Source organism: Parus major, chromosome 2 (genome assembly GCF_001522545.3).
Source record: "Parus major isolate Abel chromosome 2, Parus_major1.1, whole genome shotgun sequence".
NCBI lineage: Eukaryota > Metazoa > Chordata > Aves > Passeriformes > Paridae > Parus > Parus major.
The window spans coordinates 40,540,571-40,567,794 of NC_031769.1; the positions used below are offsets into that span (position 1 = coordinate 40,540,571).

Consider the following 27,224-nt stretch of genomic DNA (forward strand, 5'->3'; position numbering starts at 1 on the left):
TCAGCCTCTATACTGATTTATGCATGTACCTCACTACTTCCAGAACTCTGTTTAGCATCCTGAGTGATGGACCTTGCCAGTAACTAGGAGAGGGAGCTCATGGGCCAATCCCAACTGGCTAGAATAGCAAAAAAATAATAATAAAAATTAAATGTCTTTTTGCACAGGCAATTTAGCTTCTGCATTTCAAAGCAAGAGTAGGATAAATTGTGACATGTTTTCGCCCAAAATGTTTATTAAAGATGATGTGGGCACAGCACATAGATGAACCACATCCTGAAGCAGGGTTAAACTAGGTTTCACATTTTAAAGCTGAAGTGCTATTTATCTGGAGTGCTTAGAGGTGCTTCTACATGTCTATATGCAGTTTTAGATTGACAAATGACAAAGACAGCCTGTACTTATAAGGGTGTCATTTACTTCACTTTTTATTAAAATCACCAGCTACAAAATAGACATTTTGTACATACTATTCCTACATAAGCAACTGTGAGAAAATTGCATTAGTCCTGAAATGAAACCATCATATTGTGCACCCAGGGTCAGAAACGATGGAAAATATATGGAGACTGGATAAGGTGCTCACATCACACTGGTAGGTTAGCCTATAGCTTCAAGGAAATCAGTGCACATGTTGATCAGAGACTTATTTTCTGCAACTATGAAAAGAGTTCCAGTGTTCTCTCATTTAAAAATACTATAGCTACTACTGCTACAGAAAGGAACTGTGTTACTTCCTCCTGACATGTGCCATAAGTGTTGCAGTGTCTGGAAACAGAGAAACACACTAAGAACCTGAAGAGAAACAAGACAGTAACACTTTTTTGACAGTGCTGGTGTCACAAAACACCACGGACCAAATTCTTAGCTGATTAAAGGTGTCATAACTTTCTTCATGAATCAAAAAATCACGTACTCACCAGCAATCTGGACCATAAACAGAACATCCTGACATGGTATTCTGTCTTTCCCTTCAGGGTAAAACGAATAAAGAGAAGGGGTAATGGTCCTGTCTAACTCAAGATAAGAGAGCAAAGTCATCCCCCTCATGCAGCATTCCTTGTGCATTCTGAGCTCCATCCCAAGTGACAGGGAGGCAAAAAAAGCCTTATGGGCTCTGAATTTAGGCTTTCCAAGATCAGGATAACTGGTATAGCCAGAAGCACATACCATCAATAAATGATTGACTGATTTGTGGGTACTGAAGTGCAAAGCCCAGGGGCCACATTGTAATATTCATTTTATTATCAACATGGGTTTTGCTTAAAGTCCAGTGGATCATGGATCACTATGATAGCACATGTATATATATCCACTTCCAGGAAAAAGATTAAAGGCACCTGTCAAGGGCTGCAGGTGACCCTTAACTACTGCTCTGACAGTGTGACCTCCTTGGTTATCATGACCTTCTTGCACACCATCATCCTGGAGACTGGAAGTAGGAATTTCCTTCAATACTGGATCCTAGTACAATGTAGGAAATGGAAACAGGGAAGCCTTGTGTTTGAAAACAGCTTTCAGGAGGACAGAAAACATTACAGCAGAAAGGTTCATACTGGTTAGTGCTACCTCAAATACAGAATTAGGAACAAGCAAGAAAACATTAACATTAAATAGATGCTGATTACAAGGTGAAAGACATGGCTATTTCCATTAGCTTGCTGCAACAACTTCGTCAAAAGAAATACGTTTCTAGCTTTATAAAAAACAGATGAAAAATAAAGTTTAATTCTTAACACAAAGTACAGAACTTCATTTTGAAACTTAAGATTGACCAAAAATGTTCAAACTTTTCATATCCTAAAATCACAGGAAGACCTTCTCTTATCACCACTACTGTAATTTCAGAGGAAAATTATTATACATTTATAACATAAGATAAATTTGTCTTAATTCTGTAGGAAAATACTAACAATGACAAATAAACAATTTTGTTATATTATTAATATAAAGTCACCATGCATAAAAAATACGTATCTTCTGGGTAAATATATCTTTTTTTTCTCTGTTAAAATTTTAAAGTGCATCTAAAATCTTTTAAATAAATCTTTATGCTTTAAAGATAGATGAAGGTGAACAGCTATTCAGAAATGATAGGTAACTCCTGTTAAGAAAGAAGTTAGAAGTTCTAAATGCTACTTGAGTATTTCCAGCTCTCCTAAAGTGGTGATATTTTGAGTGGGCAAACACTGACTGGACCAAACGACTGTGTTTTGTCAGAATCACAAAATCCTGTGGGTTGGAAGGGACCTTAAAAGGTCATCTCTTCAACCTGCTCCCAGCAGGGTCAATATTGGTTACTCAGGGTTTTGTGCAGGAGGTTCCTGCAAACCTCCTGGTGTGATGACTGCACTGAGCCCCATCGTACTGTCTGCCTCTGCTCACAGCAGAAAACCTGGGCAATCCACCTAGTTAGGTGGCCTTGAGGAACTCATTTCACACAAGTCCACAGTTTCCAGTCTTATCATGTTAATTACCAAACTAAAATATTGACAGAGTAGGTAAGAGAATTAGCTAGCATCTTAAGGCTCACGGACAAATTCACTTGTAACAGCAACTTCAGAGGAATTTTGCCTGCATGCATAAGTGACCAGTTTGAGCTACACCGTGCACAGGCACCCAGTAAATAGCTGCCTTTCCTGGGACATAGACACCATTTTCAGAAGCACTCCTTTCTTGAAGAAACACTTCCTAGAATGGCAGCAATGGTGCTGGAAGCACCAGCCTGCCCCCCAGCCCCTGTCAGCAAATACTTTCCTGTAAAGGGGTGTTCTACCTGCAAAGCTCTCAACACCAATCTGTAAAATGACACTTTCCAAACTATATGTCAAGCTTCTTACTACCTTTCACAAAACAGCACCAGAATGCTGCTGCCACTCTCCCTCCATAAATATCACACATGAGCAGCACCTGATGCTGTGGAGCTACAGCTACAAGTCCTTAGCAAGAAGCTCGATTTCATCCAGCAGGAAGTCCATGTCCTCTCGGCTAACTTGCGGGCTGATAACCACCTGGCGGAAGAAGTTGACTTTGCCCCAGTGGGGCTGGTACCCAAGCATCATGCTGCCCTTCTTCATCATCCTCTCCTTAATTATAGGAGCAACCTGAAAGTAGAGACAAAAAAAAAAAAAGGTTTGAGGTCACACTCAGAAATACAGCATGTTTGGGCAGGAAGTGGATTTTGTAAACTTAAAAAGTTTTTCTGAACTGAGTTTTGCACTCCTTGCCTGTCTTCCCCCCTGCCTGCCCCAAGGAAAGTCAAGGTCAGACCTGCAGGTTTAAAGCACTGAGACCCTTGTGTTCTGTAGCTCCTGAAAGAATTTGAGCAAGATCTAAACCCTGGGCTTGAAGCATTCATCAGTGACGTGGGAAAGGTTGGGTTAAGGTCCCTAGTCTTCCTGCTTTAGATCAAAGGTTTGAACTCAGGAAGAACATCAGCTGCAGCTGGTTAAAGGCAGGGTTTGTCTCCTTCTGCTAACTAGGCTAAGCATGACTTCTTGCTCTTGATGACCCTTCTCCACCACATCTGCACAGCAGCTGTCCCTAGAGGACATGCTGCACTGAACCCCTGTGAAACTCAAGTTGCCAAAATAGTCAGTGTGATGCAATATTAAAGGCCTGATCCTGGCGCTTAAGATTTCATAGATTTAAGACATGAGTAGCTTTCGGCTACACCAGTCTTGTGTTGCATGGGATGAAATCTCATAGCTGTCTTACTGCAGAAAAACCCAGTGTGAGTGAGTGAGACTGCCAGAGTCAGGTCCTTATAGCAGAGCATTTGATCTCATCCCACTAGGGAGGTTAACTCTGGCCAATTAAACTTGTGCATAGCTTAAAGCATGTGAGTAGTTCTGCATTGTCATGCTTGAAATAGGTCATAAGCTTAAATGCATTGCTGGACTATTCCTTGGAAGGCAGAACCTTCCAAAATATTCAGTATTTTGACAAGAGTATTTTTTAAAAGGTCTTGCATTTTAATATATTAGTAATAACACCAAGGTATTTCAGAAGAGTGTGTTCATCTCCTTCTCTTTGCAATGGTTTGACTTTGAAATAAGAAAATGGGTGCATGACCTAACCTTGGTTTCTGCATTAATTTATTTCAGCTCTAAAACTTTATGCCTGATTTGCAAAAGAAAAATGATGATGCCAAACTCACCTAATAGCTTTATTTTTACATGACATATTTCACTAGTCGTTTTTGCTTAGATAGAAACAGATAAGGCTCTCAACACTAACAGCTTAGCTTTACTGTGTTTCTTTACTGGCCATGTCCCCTGAGAACGGGTCACAGCAGCAGAGGAGTAGCTGCCATTTCCTCAGAACAACATCCCAACAGCACAGATGTGAGTTGCAGCTAGCTTCTTCTAAATGCATTCATCTAGTTTGCTTGTGGGCGTAGCATGCAAATTAATAACCAATTTAATTTTATTTCTTTATTAAAAAATAAAACCCTCTCTGCTTCAGACCAAACATTCCAAACTGCCCCCACACCAGCTGTGTCCTGACATTACCTCGACACCATGACATCATGCCCCAGAGGTGTTGTGCTGGGCACCATGTATATACAGAAAAGAAAAAATTCCTCCACCCTAGTCCTTGAGAGAGCCCCCAGGTGACTTCTGCTCATGGAATAAAGACACTACAAGTGCAATGGGAGAAGTGAATTCTTCTTAATACACTTTCTCAGGCTCTTCTTTAAGATTCAAATCCCTATGGCAGCTTTTAGCCTTTATTGATGTTCCATCACAGCTATTTCATCTTTTGTATCACACTATTGATTCTCTTCATCCCAACACCTGGCGCTCCATAATCCATCATCCCAAAATGTGCAGTAGCACAAACAGAGGCCATGAAAGCAAAAACATTTACAGCTTCAGTAATTTGAGGACTGTAAATATACTGCATTTCAGTAGCTCTTGTGGAGAGGAAAGGTAGAAAAATTTCGCTTTTGTAGCCTCATTTATTATCTCATTCATCCTCTATGCTAATGAAGCTGTCCTCTTAATTTGGAGTGTATTCATCCCTTTTTGAAGGCAAAAGAAACTCTTCCTACATAAATAAAACAAAACCAAAAACTGATTTATAAGTTTTTCACATTATTAGTTTTGGAAAGACTTTCCATCATATATTTTGCATGTTCTTTTTGCTAAAGTGGTGCAGTCAGTGTAACAAAGCTGTCAAGGATCCTATCTACAGAAAATGGTAAGGAACAGAACCTATGTTCAAATTCTTAAGCACATGTCTCACAAAAGAACCATTAAATGATACCTGCATGCTGAGGCTTGGACTTGAGTAGCATGGGGTATGACTGCTAACAGAAGGGAAAGGCAGCTACCACTTTGCAGCAGAAAAATTAGACCTGTAAGAAACTAATTGCCTAGTGAGGAGTTCAATGAGTTTAATTCTCACTGAAGTCAATGAGAAATGAGTATGCACAAATATCAGAGAGAACTGCACAGCCCCATTCAGGATAGGCTCCTTGGAAAGCAATTTAGTAAGAGTGAGATTGCTTTACCAGTCCAATTATTTTCCTATGGAACTTAGTTCAAATTGTAAATCTAATTCTTTATGAGGCCCATCCGTGGAGCAGTCTCAGAATTTTAAGTGTAATGCATCCTCTTAAACCTGAAAGTTTCTTCTCTCCTTTGCTCCCTTCACCCCTTTCTTCCCACTGCTAGCCTCCCCTGCCAAGCCACCCTGGAGACTATTGTTCCAATCACTCACTGCAGCAGCATAAAAGCTATCAAACAGGTTCTTCTTCCACCTAGGAATGTGGGAAGGAGGTGCCCTGTGTGCAAGGCCATTCTACACCGAGTTTCCCACATTGTACTATGCAACCAGAGCCCTGGGAGCTTTTCCTAAGGATTGATGGGTACATCACACTCCGCCTGTGCAGGGCTACACAGCGGCTCTTACAGCTCATACTTCCCTTACTCCTGATAGCAGAGCTTTCTAAAATAGACCAAAGATTGCAGAGTAGTTTAGCTCCTTCTCTACCTACTGGAGTGACAGGGTAATCTCTTTTCCCACTCTCAGCCAGCACTCAGCCACACTACCAACAATAGAAATTTTAGCCCTAAACTTTAAGCAGTTTCTATCCAGTCCAGACCACAGCTGATCCTCACACATATTTACATGGAAGATGCCAAAGTTTCTTCCCAGCACATATACACACAGAGCAGTAGGATAAGTAGCTGGGATCAGCTTAGACTCTACAGCTGAAGTATCTCGTGCTTCCAGGGGGATCAGAGGAGCAGTGTATCTCCTTCTCCATATCTCAAGTATCCTTGAGAAAAGTGACCCTGTACAGTCACACTATAGGGACAACATCTACCTTTAAACTACTGTGTCCCACTAATTGACTCATCAGTGCCATTTAATTCAAATTTCTCCAACACTTTAACAATCTCCATCAGGCTCAGGTTATAATAGCGTAACACACTTCAGCAACCACTATTACAGACTGACTCAACAAAAGGATTGAACATATTCTCAGCAGGAGAATCCCATTCCCAGTGTGTCCAAGAGTTAGTTTCCAAATTTGGACAACAAAAATCTATTCAGAGGACTTGATGAAATCCATATTTCAGAAAATTTCTTCTTCCAAATAGCAAAGCCTACAAAACCATTCTCACCTTGGTCAAGCTCTGCAAGCCTTGTTCTTAGGCCAGGAACAGCCTTCTAGCACATGGATTTGTTGTGCAAAGGGAAACCTTCAGAGCAGCTCTGTTAAATAGGTAATGTTCTCACTCCATTAATCATAGCACAGTATTATGCTTTAGAATTCTTTCACTCTTAGCTGCCTTTTGGTGAACATTGTGGATATTTGTAAGAAGAACTGGTTTGTAAATTTTATTTTAATAACAAAACAAAAAAGAAAAACTGCAGTAAAATAACAAAGTGCTTAATTTGTTCAAAGCACATAATCTCATTGACTTCTAAAATACATACCCCACTATCACCAGTGTGTAGTTCAAGTCATACACTTAGTCCAAAATAGCAGATTCCTTTTGCTGCAAAGGAACAGAACAGAGACATCTGGCTCCCCTGTTCATACAAGGTAAATTCACTGAGACCCCAGCCCCAACTTCACTGGTGCTGCTGGGTATGGATAGCCAAATAACTTGCCCTGAAGAGAAGCAGAATTTCCCCCAGAAATATGCTACCTTGTTCTTTTTTGCTGAAACAAAGAAATCAGCACTTACTGGTTTTAATTGACCCCTTACTTTTCTGCACTAATATTGTCCCTGCCAATTGCAATTAGCAGATATGATGAAAGTGCAAGAAAGCTCAGGTTCAGCAGCTGCAGACTGTTTTGCTGATAATGGAAGGCCATGTCAGCCTTGACTATGTCTTTCTCTAGTACCCTCCTTTATTCTGTAAGTGATCTCATTTTAGACCTAATTGAGTATTTTCAAACTGTCCCATCACAAATAATATTCCCTGCCCCTGACACCGTGCCTCTGTTACCTGGATGCCACCTGTACTGTCCTCATTCTCACAGACTCCAGCTGGATTTCTCTAGTCATTCCCAATGTTACATATCACAAGAGTTTTTCCAAACTGTAGGCTAGAGGCTATAAGCTTTAAAAGCAACATTATGTTATTTTTTTTTATTTAAACAGTAAGGCAAAAGGAGTAAGTTGAAAAATTTCTAACAATGCTCGGTAAAAATATTCTGCTAAGCAATGAGTTTATGAAAATACACTGCTTCAGGGAAGAAAAAAAAAAAGTGAATTTGAAAAATAGCCTAAGGTATCATCAGCCAAAGAAATAAAGAATCCAGAAAAGACTAAACTTTTTCTCAATTTTGGAAACAAACATATTTTGAATATTTGTTTCAAAATACTGTTTTCAATTAAAACTGAAATTCAATTGGAAATTGAACCCATTTTTATTAAAGCCCATAGAAAAAGACTGAGAAAACTGCAACTATGCAAATTGCTTCATTTTAACTTGCCTGAAAACAACTTTCTGGTCAACTAAAACCAAGAATTTCTTCCAGTTGCTCAATTCAATGGCCAAGAAAAAAAAAAAATCATTATTTGTACAGCCATAAGTATGTGGGATCAAAAGTGCTGACATTGCTTAAATAAAACATCTGTACAATTTTTGCCCCTCAGAAAAGACAGAAAGTATGAGAAAACTCATGGCACCGCCCATTCTGTTGGCAAAACCTGTCTGGACATCCCATGTGAACAGCTTTGAGTAGCGTGGATGAGTCTAAATGTGCTGACCCAGCAAGTACTACAAAGAGAGAATGTCTACAAAAGCTGGTGTTAATATTGGCAAGAGCTATCAGAAACATTTTTCCAAATCTTTTGAGCAGTTCTCAGGTGGTTGAGCATATCTGCAACATAAACCTGAAGAGTTATTCCAGTTTCTGGCACCTGTAACTCCCAGTCACAGGACCGCATTCTGCTTCTCCTGATATTAATTTCCAAATTGCTATGGACTTCAGTGGAAACAGAATGCAATTATCTAAATTTCCTGCTTAAGCCTCTGCTTCAGGTTTGAAAACAACCTTCAGCTTTTACAACAGAAAGCCACATTTGCAGTAAATCAACAACCTTTCTAGGGATCCATAAAAGCAGGCTAGACAGCATTGGAAGAACAGGAGCATATTAGCAGCTCAGACTATTTCTCTTCCTCAAATACAGCCTTGATTAAATTTTCCAAGGTACAGAGTACCACATGAAAAACTGGCTGAAGATTCACAGCAAAAACACAAAAAAAGGTTCCCTTTTGAAAAAATGGAAAGATCATATTCTCACGATTTTACAGATATGGGAAACACATTTTGTGTCCTTGTCTAAATGGTTCCCTGCAGTGGAAGACGAGTTTATACAGAACAATCCCCCTCATCTGACCACAAAAACCTATTTTGTCCCCCCCCAGAACAGGCAAATCTTCATTTGGAAGTTCATGATTTTTACTTAAAAGGCAACTATTGGATGTTCAAAGTCTGACAAGTTGTTCATCCTGCTAGAAATTACCAGTTTGAATTCATGCATATTCATAATAAAACAGCTATTGTACAGCAACTGACACAAAAAAAAAAGTCAATAAAACCCCAATTTATTAAGTATTTGGACACAATCTTAAATCTTTACATAATGTTTAAATAATTTCAGGGGTTTTCATAGTACAGTTTCTTATCTTGTGCTTAAATGATAGAACAGTGGTTTGAAGTACTGGATACAGACTCCACAAATAGGACTGGTCCCAAACCCTGCCAGAGACTTTTGGATGAATTACTACATCTCTTTTGGGTAACATGCTTCTTTTTTCCTATATAACCCTTCAGAACAGTGAAGCCTTTATGTGTTCATACATTGGTGAGGGTTGGTCTCTTCTCTCAATTAACAAGCAATAGGACAAGAGGAAATGGCCTCAATTTTTACCAGAGGAGGTTTAGATGGGATATACTGGAAAATTTCTTCACTGAAAGGGTTGTCAGACCCTGGAGGAGTCTGCCCAGGGAAATGGTTGAATCCCTGAGTATATTTAAGAGCTGCATAGATGGTTTAGGATGGACTTGGCAGTGCTGGGTTAAGGGTTGGACTCAAAGACCTAAAAGGTCTTTTCCAACCTAAAAGATTCCATGATTCTATCTATTGCAATTGGCCAACCCACTACACCCTGATACAAGTGGGCAGAGCACCCACAAGACATCATATATATGTATTTTGTAATTTCTGTGTTAAGTAAGTCTCACAACCACCTGCCACAACATGCCTGCTGCATTTCCCAGTGTGGCTGCAGAAGATAAGCTTGATATCAATTATACCAGTCAGTATCAAGTAAGAACAGTAGCTGACATTTTAATATCTATCACTGGATACAATACAAATGAACAAAATACTTTCCTTGGTTGGCTGTAATCACAAAACTAGCTAAATACCATAAATATTTGGAAGTAATAGTGCTTTCATCATATTTTAACACCGATAAAGTATATTCCCCACTGTTAAATATCTTTTTCTTGCCTTTTGCTGCAACATCAGTTGCTGGCTTTAAAACAGGCTTTTCCCCCTCTTGGTGATAATTAAAAACAAACTCAGACCATTTGTCAGCTGTCACAGCAACCAGGACAATCGAAATACCAAATATTTGCACACCCAATCACAGCTTTGTTCCTGTAGCCAAGGCTCTCTGTAAAACCCAAACATGTTTTTCTTTTGTCTAGAATTTGTTCTGGGCCCACATCCCTAAACCACTAATAAGTTATTGCCTTACACTATTGCGCCAGTGCTCCCCTTGTGCCACACCACGAAACAAAAGCAGAAATAAGTGCATTTGTCAAAATAGCAGTAACCACTTCCACATTATTTGGGCAACTAACATATCAAAGAAGAACAGATGCTGCTGTATTTTTGTCCCAGTGACAACATTCTCTGTGCACCTTCGACTCAGGCTCAGGGCTGCACAATATGTCCACACTGCCATGTTCTGCACATCATCTTCCCATCCACTGCTTTTTGCCAGAGGACATGTTTTGAACCCCAAAAATCTCTGAAAATTACCTGAATAATAGGGGATGGTGGGCTGGCTTCTGATTTTGATTGTCTTCAATGACTTTTTTAGGCTGGTCATTGATGCAAGAGAAAATAGCCTTCAGACAAAGGCTTTCACACTAATGGTGTTGGCCTCTGAAAAGGAGGAGCCAGGACAATCAGCCCCCAGAACAGAATCAGCACTTGAACAGGTTTGTGGGTGTTCTTACTGACAGCTAAAAAGTACATTGATGAACAACATGGTTTTCCAGGTGCACAGTCCCATGTGTTCTTCTGTCTGAGCATGTGTGGTTTTTCAGGACAATTCACATGGAATTCTTATTGTTTTTCTTTCATTTCTCTGTTGCTTTACCAAGATCTTATTAACAAGCCATGTAGAAAGTGCAGGCATTAAGAAAACTCCAGAGGCTAGCACAAAACGCTATGATCCCAGTGTTCTGATCTGTTTAAAAGAGTTGAGCACTACTGGTTTATAAAAGTAATTATTTTAAAAGCTTTTGAAGCATACGCAAGGCTCTTCTGTGCACCATTTTATTAAGTTCCCATTTTAGTGACTACGATTTCCAGTCTTTCAACCCTGCCAAAGCTCCCCTTCTCCATCCAGGATGAAAGGGTAGCATGTCATCTTGAAAACAAGAGTAACAAAAAAAACTATCCTTTTTGTTTTGCACACACAGGGCTGAGATTCCACTCTACTCCACTGAGGGAATAAAGAAATCACAGTGCAATGTGAATGTCTGGGGCTGGGAAGAACACTTTACAACAGGAGACTGTTACATTACATGGTGACACAAGTTCAAAAACCCAACATGCTTCTGATGTAGAAAAAGGAATGTCACTTGAGAAACTTGGAATGATTCCCAACTGTTAAGATCTTATTTACTATTTGCACAAGTCAGTTTCTGGTATAAGATATCAGCACCTTCTCTATTTGCATTACAGTTAGAACTACAGAGCAATGCATATTCTTTAACAGATCTAAAGAAAAATGGGTATTTCAACAAAACTAGGTAACTTTCATGCCTTGTTTTTTCTCCTTAAAGTCATCATACCGACTTTCTCAGAGGCTGCATGCAATTCCTTGGGGAGCATGAGGGGATGCTAATGCTAACAAAAAAGCAAGGCAGTTGTCTAATTTGATCACCCAATTTAACAAAGTAAATGATACCATTTGCCTCTCCACACAGTGAAATACAAAACCAATAATTGTCAGTTATCAAAATAGTTTTTCTGCCTGAGACTCCTTTTTGTAAAGTCTGGTATGTCTATGACACAAAGGCTACCAAGCCCTATCAAAGTCAACACAACATTTTTCCTCTGTACATCTTGCCCCCCAGAGAATGTTCATTCTTGCTTGTTTCCTCATTCCCAGTGAGCTGTTTTATCTTTTTTTTTTATCCCCAACCTAAATACAACCTATGTTACAAACCTCTGTGATTAATGCATGGACAACCAGGAAATGGAAAGAACAAAGCAGGATCTCTAGGGTGTCAAAAGGTGCAATTCTCTTGCAGTCTGAAAGGGTGAAAAATGAAAGGAAAATAATGATTTGCACCTATGAGTATTTGCAAACTAAAGAGACAAAATATAGGTAATGATGATTAATAACAACAGCCTGAGGTAAGTAGAACTAGACTGCAGTCAATCCCTAGATAATTTAAGGTCAGTTGAAGGGGAAACAGCAGACTGGGCACAAAATTTAGAATTCATTTTGCAAGGATTTGTAACCTCAAAGGAATACACAAAATAAAAAAATGTGCTAACCTTGGGCCTAAACCATTAGAGACATAGATATGGCTCAGTATTCAGAGGCACAGATTAAATTTTCTAATCCTATACACCAAATTGCTCTGAGGACCTTATTCTTTCACCAGATATTCCCTATGGACTATAGTTAATGCCACAATTTTCCTTAGTGCCGCATCTACCTATAAATCACACAAAATCAGAAAGAAAATAAAAGCAGGGTAAAGTACTTGAATGTTTTTGTCAGGGTTCTGCACCAGCAGAGTTATTCTTACAGAGAAGGAGAGCAAGAGCAATGCTTTGAGCTTTGAAAGCAATTATGATCTGCTCTACAAAACTCATCCATTAAATTCTGATTGATTTCACTTCCTCTATTGAAAAAGTTCTGCAGAACTCAATAAATAAAAATAATCATCCTACAAAAATTTATAAATTTTCTGATTGGTCAGTGTGTCTGGAAAAGAGTCTCTAGATTAATCAACATTCACCTACAGAACTTTGCAATTGAAGTCACAAGGAGTTTTACAGCTATTCATCTGTGGCAAAGTTAGACTAACCCATGTTTCCTTATAAATATTATCTGTTAAATTTTCGATTATTAAATTATTTACTAAATTTGAAAGGAAGATCTAAATATCTGCTCTGTATCAATCTCAAGGATTTGCTACTGCTTTTAGAGGAATGCTTCTCAGATATAATTCATTTTTTTAGATTTGTAGATATTTCTGACCATACTGACCCTTTTGGAGTGTGACAAGAAATCCCTCCCTCATAGGCATGAAAAAGAAATATATTCCATCTCATTCCTCTTGAAGCTCTTACAGCTAGAAAGGAATCTGTCCTTAAATATCTGAAGCACAAAATGAAATCCGAAGTCCCAGAAGGAACTTTGTACCTCACTACACATGAAAGAGCAGGATTTCCTCCCACTCATCCCCCAAAATATTTTTTACACCACTCACAACATCACACAAGTATAAAAACTGGTTAATTATGCACAGATGATGCAAGCTATATACTTTTTCTGTGGAATTAATAGTAATTGATATTTTCTGAACATTTCTGAAATTTCTTGTCAAGCAACAGCAAGGAAGGGACGGTTTATATGGGGAAAGGACAGTTTAGGGCCCAGACCTTTTTTCTCTGTCTACAAATACAATATTTATCTTCAGTTCCTGACAGAAGTGTTTGATGCAGCAGGAGAGAAGTGCTGCTCCCCTCTCCTTCTGCTGAAGTTGGTGATAGGAAACAGAAGAGTGCTAACGTAATAAGTAGATAGTAATTTAAGTGGACACAAGCTTAAGATTTATTGACCTGAGAGCAAGAGGTCAATATTTATTCAGAGAACAATAAATCTTTATTCTTTATTCTAACAGATGTTTATCCAATGTATTATTAAATCCATCCCATTAAAGCTAATTAAACTGTGCATCCTCATGAGCCTTGTTGCCAATAGTCATTAGTATTTCCTGGGTCGTTGTTACTATGCTTTGATAATTAAATCATATAATATTCAACACAATTAAATATATGGGGATAGAAATATTTGGGTTTCTCTATCATGACTATACTGTTGTGCATTTCATTAAGTTCTTCTTCATGCTACTAGACCTGTCTTACATTCTTCTGCCAGGATCATCACAGCTAAGGAATCAAAAGCTCTGTTTTAACCACACCATTTTTTAAACTTTTTTCATTTTCCTTAAAAACCTGATGCTCTTAAAGCCACATCCATCTACTTTTCATGCTCTAGGCAGGTAAGAAGGAGAAACACAAATCAGTAAGTAGCTGCTGCTAGGGAAAAGAAAAAGAGAAAAGGGAAAAGAGCCTTACTTCTAAGTGTAAGTGAAAAAATCCTTCTGTTTTGGAGTTTTACAATGCTTTCCATCCTCACATTTCAAAGTGTTTCTTAGATAAGAAGAAATACTTTTATCTCCTCCTTAATCTCTGAAAGGAACTGAGTCACACAGAAAGGAAATAATGACTGAGATCTTAATCACAACTCTGTGCCAAAGCTAGACATCACTCAGGTACATTAGTGAGCAGGACAGGGTATTTTTAATGCAAATTGCCCTTGCAAATGCTCTTGCAGAATACACACAGACTCATCCCATTTGGGTCAAAGAGGTTTCCTTCCTGGAGGCGCCTCAGCTGAACAGCAGCAGCGGGATGCAATGCCGAGTGTCCCCCTTGCAGTGCAGATGCCAGCTCCTGCAGTGGGCTCACATGAGCTCACAGCACACACCCAGGGCTGCTGACTGGTGTCAGCTTTGCTCTTGGCAAAGGCTTAGTGAGGGATCACTGAAAATCAAATCCTGGTCACTCCATCTTCTTTATACCAGACACATCCCTAACACAGACTACCATTTCCCAAGTTCCAGCTCTGTATATTTACTTAGATTGATCTTTGACAGTATTTTTCCTTCAGGGCCCACGCTGTTTACAGACTCTAGTTGGTTATTTTTGTAAGAGCCTCTCACATAAAGGGAGCAACAGCTTGAGAGGAAGTGTTAGGTACATTGAACTGTACAACATGTTACCCAGAGACACGCCCTTCAGCACTGAGGATAAAATGTGGAATTATTCCCATCATTTTGGCAGACTAAAGGTGAGACATCTAGCCTAGGCTAACCATCCAGGCTTTGCCTTTCGTTAAGGGAGAAAAAGAGGCATTTCTAGACAGGAATTCATCTCATCCTAGAATAAGACAGGCCTTAAGATAGATGGGCTCCATTTGGAAAACCTTCTCCTACATGGGCTTCAGCAGAAGACCTCTACTAAGTTTTAGTTGGCTAAAGCAAGGTAAGATTAATTCCATGCAGGCAGTTTATCTCTAATCAAAACTATATAAAACCCATGTTCCTCTGCTGTTTCTAACTGGTGTATTGCCTCAGAAGCTGCACTGGACAAAATACAGAGGGAGGATATCCAGAGTACAAGAAGATTCAAGGGGAACCTAGTGTGGAAGATGCATCATACAATGCTTAGGTGAAGAACCAAAGGTGTGGACAGAGAGAAGTCAGGAGGGTGGGGGAAGGTGAGGAAAACCCCATGCAGCATCACAGGCTTGGGGCAGAGTGGCTGGAAATTGGCTCGGTGGGAAAGGACCTGGGGGCATTGATTGACATCCAGCTGAACATGAGCCAGCAGTGTCCAGGTGGCCAAGAAGGCCAATGGCATCCTGGCCTGTATGAAAAATAGTGTGTCCAGCAGGGCCAGGGCGGTGATTGTCACCCTATGCTCAGCAGTGGTGAAGGCACCCATCAAGTCCTGTGTTCCATTTTGGGCCCCTCACTACAAGAAAGACATTGAGGTGCTGGAGAGAGCCCAGAGAAGGGCAGTAGAGTAAGGGAAAGGTCTGGAAAGTCAGTCCTATGAGGAGCTTCTAGGTAGCTGGGGTTGTTTAGTGTGGAGAAAAGGAGGCTTTTCTCCAAAAAGAGAGCACCTTCTCACCCTCCATAAGCACCTGAAAGGAGGGTGTAGCCAGAGGAGGTGCAGCCTTTTCTCCCCAGCAGCCACTAACAACACAAGAGGAAATGTGTTCTCAAGCTGCACAAGGAGAGGTTCAGGTTGGACTTCAGGAGGAATTACTTCACAAAAAGGGTTATTTAACATTGATTACCCAGGGAGGTGGTGGGGTCACCATCCCTGGATGTGGCACTTAGTTTCATGATCTAGTTGACAAGGTGGTGGTCAGTGTAAGATTGGACTAAATCTTAGAGGTCTTTTCCAATCTAACCAATTTTGTGCATTAAAAATAGGGAAAATAAGTTTAACAGAGCAGATACAGACAGATGGTTAGCACCCTTACCTATCTCAATCCTGCACTTGATCACTGCACTTGATCCTTTACTCTTATTAAAGCAAATTTCTTTCTTCTGTGTGGATATGTGAACATTAATAAACTCCAAGTTAGACAAGGCAGATAGCAGGACAAGAGGTCTGAATACCTGCAACCAACATGTCAGCAACTGGATAGACTCAATTTCCAAAACCATCTAGACTACTAGAGGGAATGTGAGTGTATTTCAAGACTTCAATCCTTACCATCTGAAGAGAATATAATTGTTTGAAGTGTCCATGTCTGTATGACATGATTTTAGATGTGCTCATGAGGATGCCAGTAAAGACACTGCTCTCTGTGCTGATCTCTGCAGCCAGCTGTGTGTATATCATATATTGTGTGTGTGTGTGTGTGTGTGTGTGCGTGCATACATGTGCTCCTCTTGGAATTGTGTGCTCACTGGGCTTGAGGACAGGGAACCACAGTGGTCTCACACCAATTGGGCTGAAAAAGGAGGAATGTTGCTGGGTCCCAAGGCCAGCCACCTTCTGACATTGTGCTGAATTGGTGCTGCCCTGAAGTCTTTTCTGTGGCTGATAACCTGACACAAACCATTCTATGATTCTGTGGTTTTCACTGAAATGGTAGGGATCTGTGCTTTGAATGATTCTCTATGTATAAGAAATCATTTGCATTTTATCCCAGAAGCATCCCATTGATCCCACAAATGCACATTAATCATTAGAAAACGCTGGGGTGGAGCTTCATCTTTCATGAACATGAAATGTAACTTCAGACTAGGATTAAATCCACATATGTTTTTACCTCACTATTTTATCATATGTTAAGTTCTCTAAGATCAAAAGCTTAAACTGCACAGAATGAGGCAATGTGAGGTTTGCATATTTGATGCTGTTTGAGCAAGAGCCATCTTTAACCAAGAACAGTTGTGAGAATACGTGCTAACACCATCCCAAGGGTGTGCCTCCACTCTCTTGACGCTATTTCCCTTCTATGTTTGGAGCCAATTTTTATAAATTTAGCACATACAAATTCCTTTGGTGCACTGCTGCCAAGCTGGCCATGTGTACATGCAAAGATAATTTTTCCTGTAAGCACAGATTATTTGCATGTATATGTTACATATATGTATACATGCAGCTGTGTAGGACCAATTTAGAATAAAAGCCAGGGTTGCAGCAGACACCTCCAAAAAACACAAACACAAAAAACAAGCCAAAGGGAAAGCTCTATCTTGTACGTGGCACAGCTCTCCAACAGGCTACAGAGCAAATGACTCTCACATTTAGCGTGGCTATAGGCTACTGCCCTCCTACAAGCTTCAAACTCTTGTTATTTTACTTCACTCAGATGATTCTCATTATAACTGGGATGAGTGCTGAGTTAAAAAGTCAGTGTATGAATCATATCATCAACTCAGTTGTCTGGAATTTTGCTTTTCCATGCATTTCCTCGTTGCTACATGGATCACCAGTGTAAAACACATTGTAGCTGCATCAAATTTCCTTTTGCTCTTTTAACCCTACAATTGCCTGTGAGCAGATACGTATTTGCTGCTATCCAGCTTCCTAACCACCGATGATCTGTGCCTTCACTGCCTGCCTCACAGAAGTCACAAAGGCTTACGAATATTTACACTGAGGTTAAATCCAAGAGGCATCTCTTTATCCAGCTTCTGGGATAAAGCCTCTGCACTGAGTGCTTATGTTCTGCTCAGGGGAAAAAAAAAAAAAAAAAAAAAAAAAAAAAGACAGAAAACACAACCCAGATGTTCAGTTTAAGCTTAATTTAAGCCATGCCATTGCTCCATGCACCATCAGATCTCATCCATCTTTCCATACATGGAGGTGGCTCTAGAGCACTGCATCTTTTACCATAGCCATCACCCCCATTGCCCCTCCTCCCACACTGGAGCAGAATGAGGGTTGTTTACACCAGCTTTTAACCTTGCCAGAGGAAGGATGTGTGCATGTGAGTGCCTCTGAGCACTAGTCACAAGACAGGCTTCTGCTTCCTCACAGAGTTACACAGAGAACAAAAGAGAACTTTTCCCTGCTATTAACATTTACTGTTCATGAGACATGCTCCTTCTTTTAGCTGTTTATTTGAGCTATATTTATTTGGCCTATAATAGCTATAGTACAGTCCAGTGTGTTGTACATCATCATCTTACAGTCCTGTGTTTTGTACATTTCCCTCTTGCTATCTAAACACTGCACCATTGATATTTTCTACCTACAGTCACTCTGCACAGGACTGTACTAGATTTCCCCTCGTCCCAGATCTGTCTAGGTCCACCTATCAGCCTCCATTCCTGAATATTATACCTTGCCTTTTCCAGTAAAAGAATATTTTTGACTGATTCCCTTCAGTGGAATGCATTTTTCTTCCAGCTACAGAATCCAAAACACATCTTGCAATCTTTTCTCTTGAAGCCAGTGGTAATCTGAAAGCACAGGACTAGAGCAGGTTCTATATTTTCAGGGTGGGCAGAACAGAAATGGTTTTTCCTCGGTTTGCTTTTAATAAAAAAATGCACTCACATTTTAATAAAAAATGTTTTCAGAGTAATTCCCCACACACACACGGTTGTTCATAACTACCTTTTATTAGCCAATGGTAATCAGTCTGTACATTCAGAGGCTTAAGTTTCAGTCCACAGCAATTATTGCAAGAACTAGTATATCTGAATTCTTTCACTGTGGAAACACTAAACCCAGCTTGAAGCTGTGGAAGACTTGATGAATGTTTTACAATAGGACAAAGAAAAGCAATTCCTACACTTTTATCCAACAACTGATTTAAAAACAAAATCACAGAACAGGATATACAAAGCTAGCAGCACCTGCCTTAATCTCTAAAATGATTATAGTAAATAGATTAATCATTAATGGACAGCGAGAAAAGTTTAAAAGCTTGGCAGGAAAATCTGTCAGTCTTGTGCTTTCATTTTCCAATGTCAGCTGTGATTTTGGGCAGAAAACACAACTTGGGCTGCTTTTGATCACCATCTAGTGCATGAACTAAAGAACTGCACAGTTTAAGGTTTAAGGTCTGATTTACCGATTTAAAGTTAAGCAGCTGCAGGATTAATAATTCTTTTCATAATTTCTAGAAGACCTCAAATAGGCTTAGTGAACTCAAAAAAGCAGGAATTTCCAGATGCCCCTAGCTGCCTGATGGAAGCGAGATGTTTCATGAAAATCCTGTTTTCTAGTAGTCTTGATTGTGATGGTCTAGGGAGATAAAGAAAGCAAGATCTTCATAGTGAAACAGTGCCTTTTTCAGTCCAACTTACTTGGTGAGAAGGAGAAACACGGTTTCAAGTAAGGAGTCCTTTCACTAAGCCTCTTCCATGTGTTTAAATGCTACATTAATTTGTTTTCTGATTTTTTTTTGGTCAAGTCTGAAACACTATTTGCAAAATTCTTCCCTTAAAAAAATTAATTGTGTGCATTGTTATAACTAAAGCCCACTTTCTGATTGCACTTCAACATTTATCCATGCAGTGGGGACTTCAAGGCTGGTAAATCAGTGGGATAACTGGACAGAGAGAGACTATCAGTACCACTGGGGATAAAAGCCCCTGGCAGCTTTAGGTGTTGACCACTGCAGATGACTCAGGACAATGTGGACTATGCTTTTCAACAGTACTGGCCAACCAAGGCCAATTCTTGGATAACAGACTTGCTTTTCAGAAATCATTCTGTGGCTCAACCCACAGAAACTCAATATCTTCACCCTCAGGAACTTACTTAAGAAGACCAAAACAAAACAGAGAATATGTTTTTACTAGAACAGGCTTACATCTTCAATATTAAATATTAATACTGTGAATTTCCATCAAAGATTAGCAGGAGTTACAGGAGACACTGGGAAGAAGACTTTGCCTGTAGACAGCAGAACAGCCTTCTTTTTAAGGGAAAAAATTGCTTCTTTTCCCCCATTTTCTTATGAGGCCAGACAAAGGAGGAGTAAAAGATGCTTCAATACCACTATTTACCAGTAGCCTCTAGTCACTGTTATACAGTATCTACCCATGGTATTAATCTCATACAACAACAAGCCAGAAATAATGTCTATAGGTATCCCTTCACATCTGAAATTCAGACCATCAGCTGAACTCTCAGGGAAAAAACAAACAAACAAACAACAAAAAACCCCACAAAATACAAAATCCAAAAACAAACAAACAAAAAAATTTAAAAAAAAAATATGGGGGAAAAAAATAAAGCACCCACATAAATAAATAAATAAATGAATAAATAAATCGCTTACTTCTAAAAATGTATAGTAACTCATCTATATACTAACTCCCCAAATATTCCTGTGTTCAGACTCCATATAGGACACTGAAATGCCTAGGAAGAACTGTAAAATCTTTACAAGTTTCATATTTTATTAGACACTGATCTCCCGATGATAATTATTCAATACGTCTTATTCAAGGTAACTTCTTAGTCTAAACCTTGTAAATCAATATATAACTTTAAACAAAGGATTGAAAGGGAGAAAAAGAAGAAAAAAAAAAAAAAAGAAAAAAGGAAAAAAAAGAAAAAGAAAAAGCTAGTGCTGTCGGGAAAGTAGGAGATAATTCATGCTTGCTAGTTTATTCTTTAACAGCTCATGCCTTCAAAAAAGAGCTTGCAGTACTACTGAGGAAACTGTGTTGATTTAAGAAGTAGGAGGAATTTCTTGTCCCCCCTGAAAGAGAGGTGTTTTTCCGTGACTGCAGGGAAGACATTAACAGCCGGAGCGCTAATTAGCAGTTGCAGCAGATTGCTGTCGTTCTGGTGCCCCCCGATGGTCACCTGCCTCCACTGCTACCTGCGGCTCCAAGTCCTCCTGGAAAACCCTGACCCCCAAATAACTGCACCTGTAGCTCTCCAGCCGAGCCCTGAGCCCCCACACCGCTACGGACACAGCAGAATTCCCATTCCTGGGATCCAGAGCAGGGCAGGTCCTCCAGCCAGGTCCTAAGCACCATCCCTAAGCACCTAGCACAAATGCTACGCAGAAGAGTTTGTGCTGGCCTTTCAAGGTCATCTGGTCCAACAATCCTGCAACGAGCAGGGAAATCTTCAATTATATTAAATTACATTCAAAGCACCACCCAGCCCGACCCTGAATTTTTCCAGGTATGGGACATCTGAAGAAATCTATATTGTATTAATCAAAATGAGGCATCATTCAAGCATCCATGACACATGGATACCCAGCACTGGCCTTGTCTTACCTTCCTTCCCCAGCAGCCACCGCATCCCATCGCAGCCACCACACATTGACCCATCACATCCACAGACTCTAATTCATACAACAATCAGTTCTGCACACCCTGGCCCAACTCACCAGCAGGGTGGAGCAGACCCAGTATGATACTTCTTCATTTCCAACCATACTGTGGGCCAAAGAAATTACTCCCTGGTCTATAAATCAGCACTTCCCCCCATGAACTCATCACAACCTGACTATTCTCAGTGAAGCCTAAGGAAAAGGATGGTCACAATCACTAAGACTGTTTTTAAAGGTTTAATTTCCAAAAAACTTCAGGTGGAAAAGATAGATGAAGGCTTAAAGCCCTTTAAGAAGAGATTAGATGGTCAAAAGCTGCAATCCTTCAATCAAGAAAGAAGACAGCTTTATCTAAAAGCCCATCCCAATTTATTGGCAAAGGGAAGATAGCAAAGCAATATTTAACAAGTTGAAAGAGAGAAGCAGATCAGATAGCAATCAATACAAATGTGACATGAAGAAAATTTATCAGAAGGAAAAGAAAACCGTGATTGACAGGAGTAAGGAAAGAAGAAGCAGTTTAGTAAGTACATTAGGGATGACTGAAGCCCTATCCATGGTTAAATCATTAAAAATGCAGGTAAGGCAGAAACGTTTAATAAGCTTTCTTTTTCTGCTGGAAAGGATTCCCACCACAAATCTGATGAGCTTTTCAAGCCATCAGCAGCCATCAGGATGTTAAAGATCTACTGAAGATAATTTCTTAGGTCTATAGGTCTGCATGGCTAAGATTAAAAACAGCTCACTAAAGTTGTGGATAATTTTTGAGGATACTGTGGAAATTTCAGAAAACAAGCACTAGTATGAGAAGTGGTAAGGAGATAGACCTAGTGAAATAAGGTTGCTTAAGTCAACGTGAACCTAAAGCTAAAGAAGAAAAGCTCATGCTGGATTTAATTTATAATGAGTTAAAGGGTAAGAAAACATAGAAATTCTTAAATTTATAGAAACAGATTCAAAATGCAGTCTTCTGTGTTCAGTTATATTTATATCTTTGCCAAGCACCATTTTTTTGGGTCAGCCCACTTTCATTATTTTGCTGATATTCCAAGTTTTCTTGATGATTTATTTGCACTTAGAGCATTAATAGGAAAGCCTTACACAAGCCATTTAAATGAAAAATAGCAGGAACAATTCACACAGGAACAGCACAAAAAAATTAGGACCACACAATAGGAATGCAGTAGAACTAAGCAAGATTTAAATAACTAGAATATCTTCCCACCCAGGAAAAACAGAGCATCAATCAAACATTGCTGCTAGTGAGGCTCCACAGAGACCAGGATTAACCTTGATGCTGATCCTCACTGTTGGCTTTCTGAAAGTCAGTAAATGACAGCTGATACCATTTGCAAGTGAGAGACTCACAAAGGGAGAAAAACGAGGAAGACAAGCCATTGCACAGACCTGAACTGCTCAAACTCACTCAAAAGATAAGTTATGCATGCAGATAAAAAAACAGAGACAGCTCAAAATTGATGACTACCCTAAAAACTGTGACTCTGAAAAGACTGTAGCAGTCAACAATAAAACCAAATTCATTTGAGCTTCCAGGTCACACATCAGAAGCCAAAAATCCTTCCTGGCAAGGAACTGACTTCTCTGCAATTGTTTTCACTCTACACCCAAGCCAAAATCAGCTTTTAAAGGTTCTGTCAAGAGGCAGACACCAAAGTTTTGTAATTAGGTCATTTATGTGAGTGCTTTAAAACAGTCAAGACTGCTCTTAAACGAAGATTCCCAGATCATAGGAACACTGGTTTATCTGGGTTATCAGTTAGGTTTCCATAGGCCAACGGGAAAAACAACCCAAACCACCCAAGATGTCTTGACAATTTATTTTGTTCTCAATTTAGTAATTTAAACACACAGGAAAACTTTTAATTTCAGCATTCATCACATATCTGTATTTTTTGTTTGTTTTGTTTTGTTTTGTTTTTTGTTTTGTTTTGTTTTACAGAGCCTCCCAAAGAAATACAATATAAGAAAAAATGTAATATGATCCATGATTTTATAAAAAAGTGCATATAGACATTAGGGAGACAATTTTGTCTCCACATACAGTAGTGGAAACACAGGTGCTAGCTTATTAGCTATTGGAATGAGGTGCCAAAAAAGTGTTAGTTTTACCATTCCTTGATGAACTCCAGTCAAGAATAGATGCCTTTCTAGAAGATGTGCTTATACAAAAGTCACTTGTCTACCCCAATATACAGAGATGGCCAAGGAGACAATGGCAGTACCCTAAAACATCCTCTAATTAGTTCTTTGACTAAATATTTGTGATCTGTGTTTAAACTATGACTGTAAATTTTTTTTAGAGATACAGCATTTTTCCCAGTTTCCCACATCCCTTGTAACTCCACTGACATGGGAGTTCCCCACTTATGTCTGATATAACAAATACAGTGAAATATTTACCCAGGTAGGCTAAGCCAGTGTTGAAATTGCCACCCATGTTTCTGACAACTACAGTGGAAGTTTTCCTTTCTTGTGGGGCAAAATAAAGATTTATTCTGTTCAACACTCGTTCTTTTCTGGCTGGTAAAGCAGAAAAAAATACCTTATTTTCCATCAAACACATAGTAACTCATATTATAGCAGTCCTATAATTAAGGGTGAAACGCAAAGATTTTATTTTCCTTCTGTCCAACTCACTACAAAATGACCCAAATAAACCACTATGCTATTTATCTCATGATCACTATTATTGCACTATGGTCAATATATTGCTGTTATTTATTAAATGTGTCAAACTCACCAGAATGCTAGAAGACACTGGTTTCATTCATAAACCACAGCAGGTACCAGCTGGCAGGGCTGGTACCCCCACCAATACCACCAGAAAAGGAATTTTATTGAGGAATATAGAAATGGTTCATTTAAAAAAACACCAGCAACAGACCATACTAATACTCACTGTTCATACATCCCCTTGCAACTTCTGATATTCAAGTACCTCTGTATCTAAAGCACTTAGAGAAGATCTGTTACCACATTCTTGCAGAGGGAGAGGCAGCACTTCAGAAGGTGCCCAGAAAAGGTGCCTTCCACTCCACATTGCAGTTTAACTCGTGCAAAAGCAAGGCAAATCATGCATTAACAATTAAACAACAGCTAAGAATGATTTCTTCTTGGCCATACTCTTTAATTTCAGTCTCAGTGAGATTTATCCTATGCACAGGAGCAAGGGGAGAGGTAGGTGTTACTGGTATCCTACACGTACCCTTCAGCATTGAAATACCAATTATTAGCGAGGTTAATGAATATATATAATCATCATAAAGGAATATATATATATATAGCCATCATGTATCAAGCCAGTGGCTCTGGTGGGCAGCTCCCTTATCAGTCTCTAGCACATCCTAAAATGTTCACTGCAAATGCTCACCTAAAAATCACCTCAGCCATCGACCCCATTCAGTTCAAACTCCCACTGTAAAACAGCTGCTCTGAACTGCATACCAAAATCCTCCCAAGGCCAGGGAGCCACAGCTTGGGCAGCTGCAGGGAGGCAGCTCTAGGAGCAGCTTACGGGCACAAGGTGAAACAGTGCAGTGAAAACACGATGGTCCTCCAGGAGCACCATTAAAGGGAGGGGACTGACCTGGGCTGCCCCAGCCCTGAGGGCTCCAGATCAGCCAGCACCGATCCAAACCAGTTCTGGCACAGTCACACAATGCAGCCCTGCCACAACAGCCCTGTAATACTCAGTCAAGAAAGGTTCAAGGGTGTCAATCTTGCCAGGATTCCTACAGTTTCATTACAAGTCTTATTCTCTGTCAGGTTGATGCAAAAGTCAACCTTCCTTCTACCACATTTAAATAGGAAAATAATTTATCCCTTGCACAAACCGCAGAGCAGCAAGTCCATAAAACCCTTCTGTTACTGCTGTTTTTCTGAGACAAAACTATACATCCTCCTCATACCCACACAGTACCACCTGTGCAGCTTCAGGCTTGCAAATTATTGCTTTTCCATCACCAGGAGACCAGTTAGGATCCTTCAGAGAAACCCTGAGGCTTCTCATATGAAGGGAGTAAATTCAGAGCTGGCAGACAGATCAGCTCCACAGACCCAGAGAATATGTTCAGTGCTCTTGAGGGACCATTCTGCAGACACCCAGGACAGAGATGATATAGCCATGAGTCATGTGTACTGGAGATACCCTGAAATGCTAATGTCTCTCAAGGACTGTTTTCCTCATTTGCAGAAAATTAGGAGGTGGAAGGGGCAGAAAAGGGAGTCTGTTGTTTCCCTGAATGTCAGATAAAATAATTTAAGTTAGTACATTAAAATATGATTACAATTTTTTTTATTAAGAAAATACATGCTAGGGCTTTTATTTGGGTGAGAGCACAGAACAAAGCTTCTAGGGACCTCAGCACTCCAGTACTTAGACATTCCCAGAATACTTCAATTATTGAGTTCCCCTGTGATATACACTGGGTTTCATTTTGATCCACAGGCTATTAAACATGATCTATGATAATTTCAGAAAAGCACTAGTTTGGAGTTTAACCTGTAACTCTAACTTTTTTTTCTTCTATCATTGGTTATTAATGTGCATACAGCACCAAGAGAGCAGAATGAAGGGGTACACAGATATTCAGGAGCTCAGTGCTGCTTTAGGAGAACAAAATCCATAAGGTCAGACAGAACAAACTGTGTTGAGTGTCTTCAAACTCTACTTTTTTGCTAAAAACAGTTCTCTTCACAGAGAGGCACAAAAGACCATTTAAAATATTAGCCAATATGTTCTAACTCCAAAAGGAAGCAAAGGAAGTGTAATTAGTCCCATTCAAGCAGAGGAAAATACATGCTGACTGTGCAAACAAGTGCTATGTAGTCAAGAATCTGAATGCACTTTTTCATTGTCAGGGTGACAAAACACCTGCCCAGGGAGGTTATGGAGTGTCTTATTCTTGGAGATATTAAAAAGTCACCTGGACATTGTCTTGGACAACTGACTCTAGGGATCTCAAAGACCTGCAATGCTCCCTTCAAACATCAACTGTTCTCTGATTTCTTTTACAAGTGTTTTTTTTTTTTTACATTGGAGTTACTTGAGTAACACTGTATGTTATTCCATCCTCTCCCTTTCAATGATAATTTTCTTTTATATGATCCCAGGGGGCAAATATACACCCATACACATGTGTATGCACAGGAACACACATGTATTTACATTGAAACACAGTGACGCATTACAAAATATTATTTTTTCAGTTCTATAGCAGTAATGAACAAAAATGAAATACTGTTCTGTGGGGCAACATGAGTCCAAGTAAGAAGTAGTTATTTTTGTTATGCTATTGGGAAATGATGAAAGGTACAAACAAAGATGACACTGAAGTGCTCTTAATGCAAACAAACAAAGAGAGATAATAAACCCTTACATTCATTGCAAATTGCCTTTTGTTTTCTATATTCAGAAAATAGTTTAATATTTGCTTTTAAAAAAATGCCATAGTTGACATAGTTTTCAGATTAGCTTTTTCAATTCTGTCCAAACACAAAGAAAACAATTGCTGAGGCATGTTGCCAACTGCCTGCCTAATTTCTATGAATTGCACTACTGTCACATAGTCCCCCCAAACATTCACCTATCTAGAAAAGAAATGGGGTTGTGTTACCCTCTTGGTCTTTCCACAGTTTAAGAGATGCTTAACAATGGCTGCAAAACATCTGCTGCTCTGGGTAACAGGTTTATCTATTTGAAAGCCATACAAATTAAAAAGTACTGTCTTTTTTCACACAGAAATAGCAAGGAGCTCTTATGCAGTGCTTAAGTGCCCTTTAGTCAATTGAGTTTGTGCAATAAAGCAGAGAATGCAGTTCCACTGAATCCCCACCATCTC

General features: G+C 39.5%; 1 protein-coding gene across 1 annotated transcript in view; it reads right to left on the reverse strand.

Annotated features, from left to right (window-relative positions):
* Positions 1 to 401: 401 nt before the first annotated feature.
* GADL1 (glutamate decarboxylase like 1) overlaps positions 402 to 27,224 on the reverse strand; it is an 82,746-nt gene continuing 55,923 nt past the window's right edge. The window contains exon 15 of the mRNA XM_015649934.3: positions 402 to 3,104. Within this exon, the coding sequence (XP_015505420.1) occupies positions 2,931 to 3,104 (174 nt within the window). The 3' untranslated portion in view covers positions 402 to 2,930. The remainder of the gene's footprint in view (positions 3,105 to 27,224) is intronic.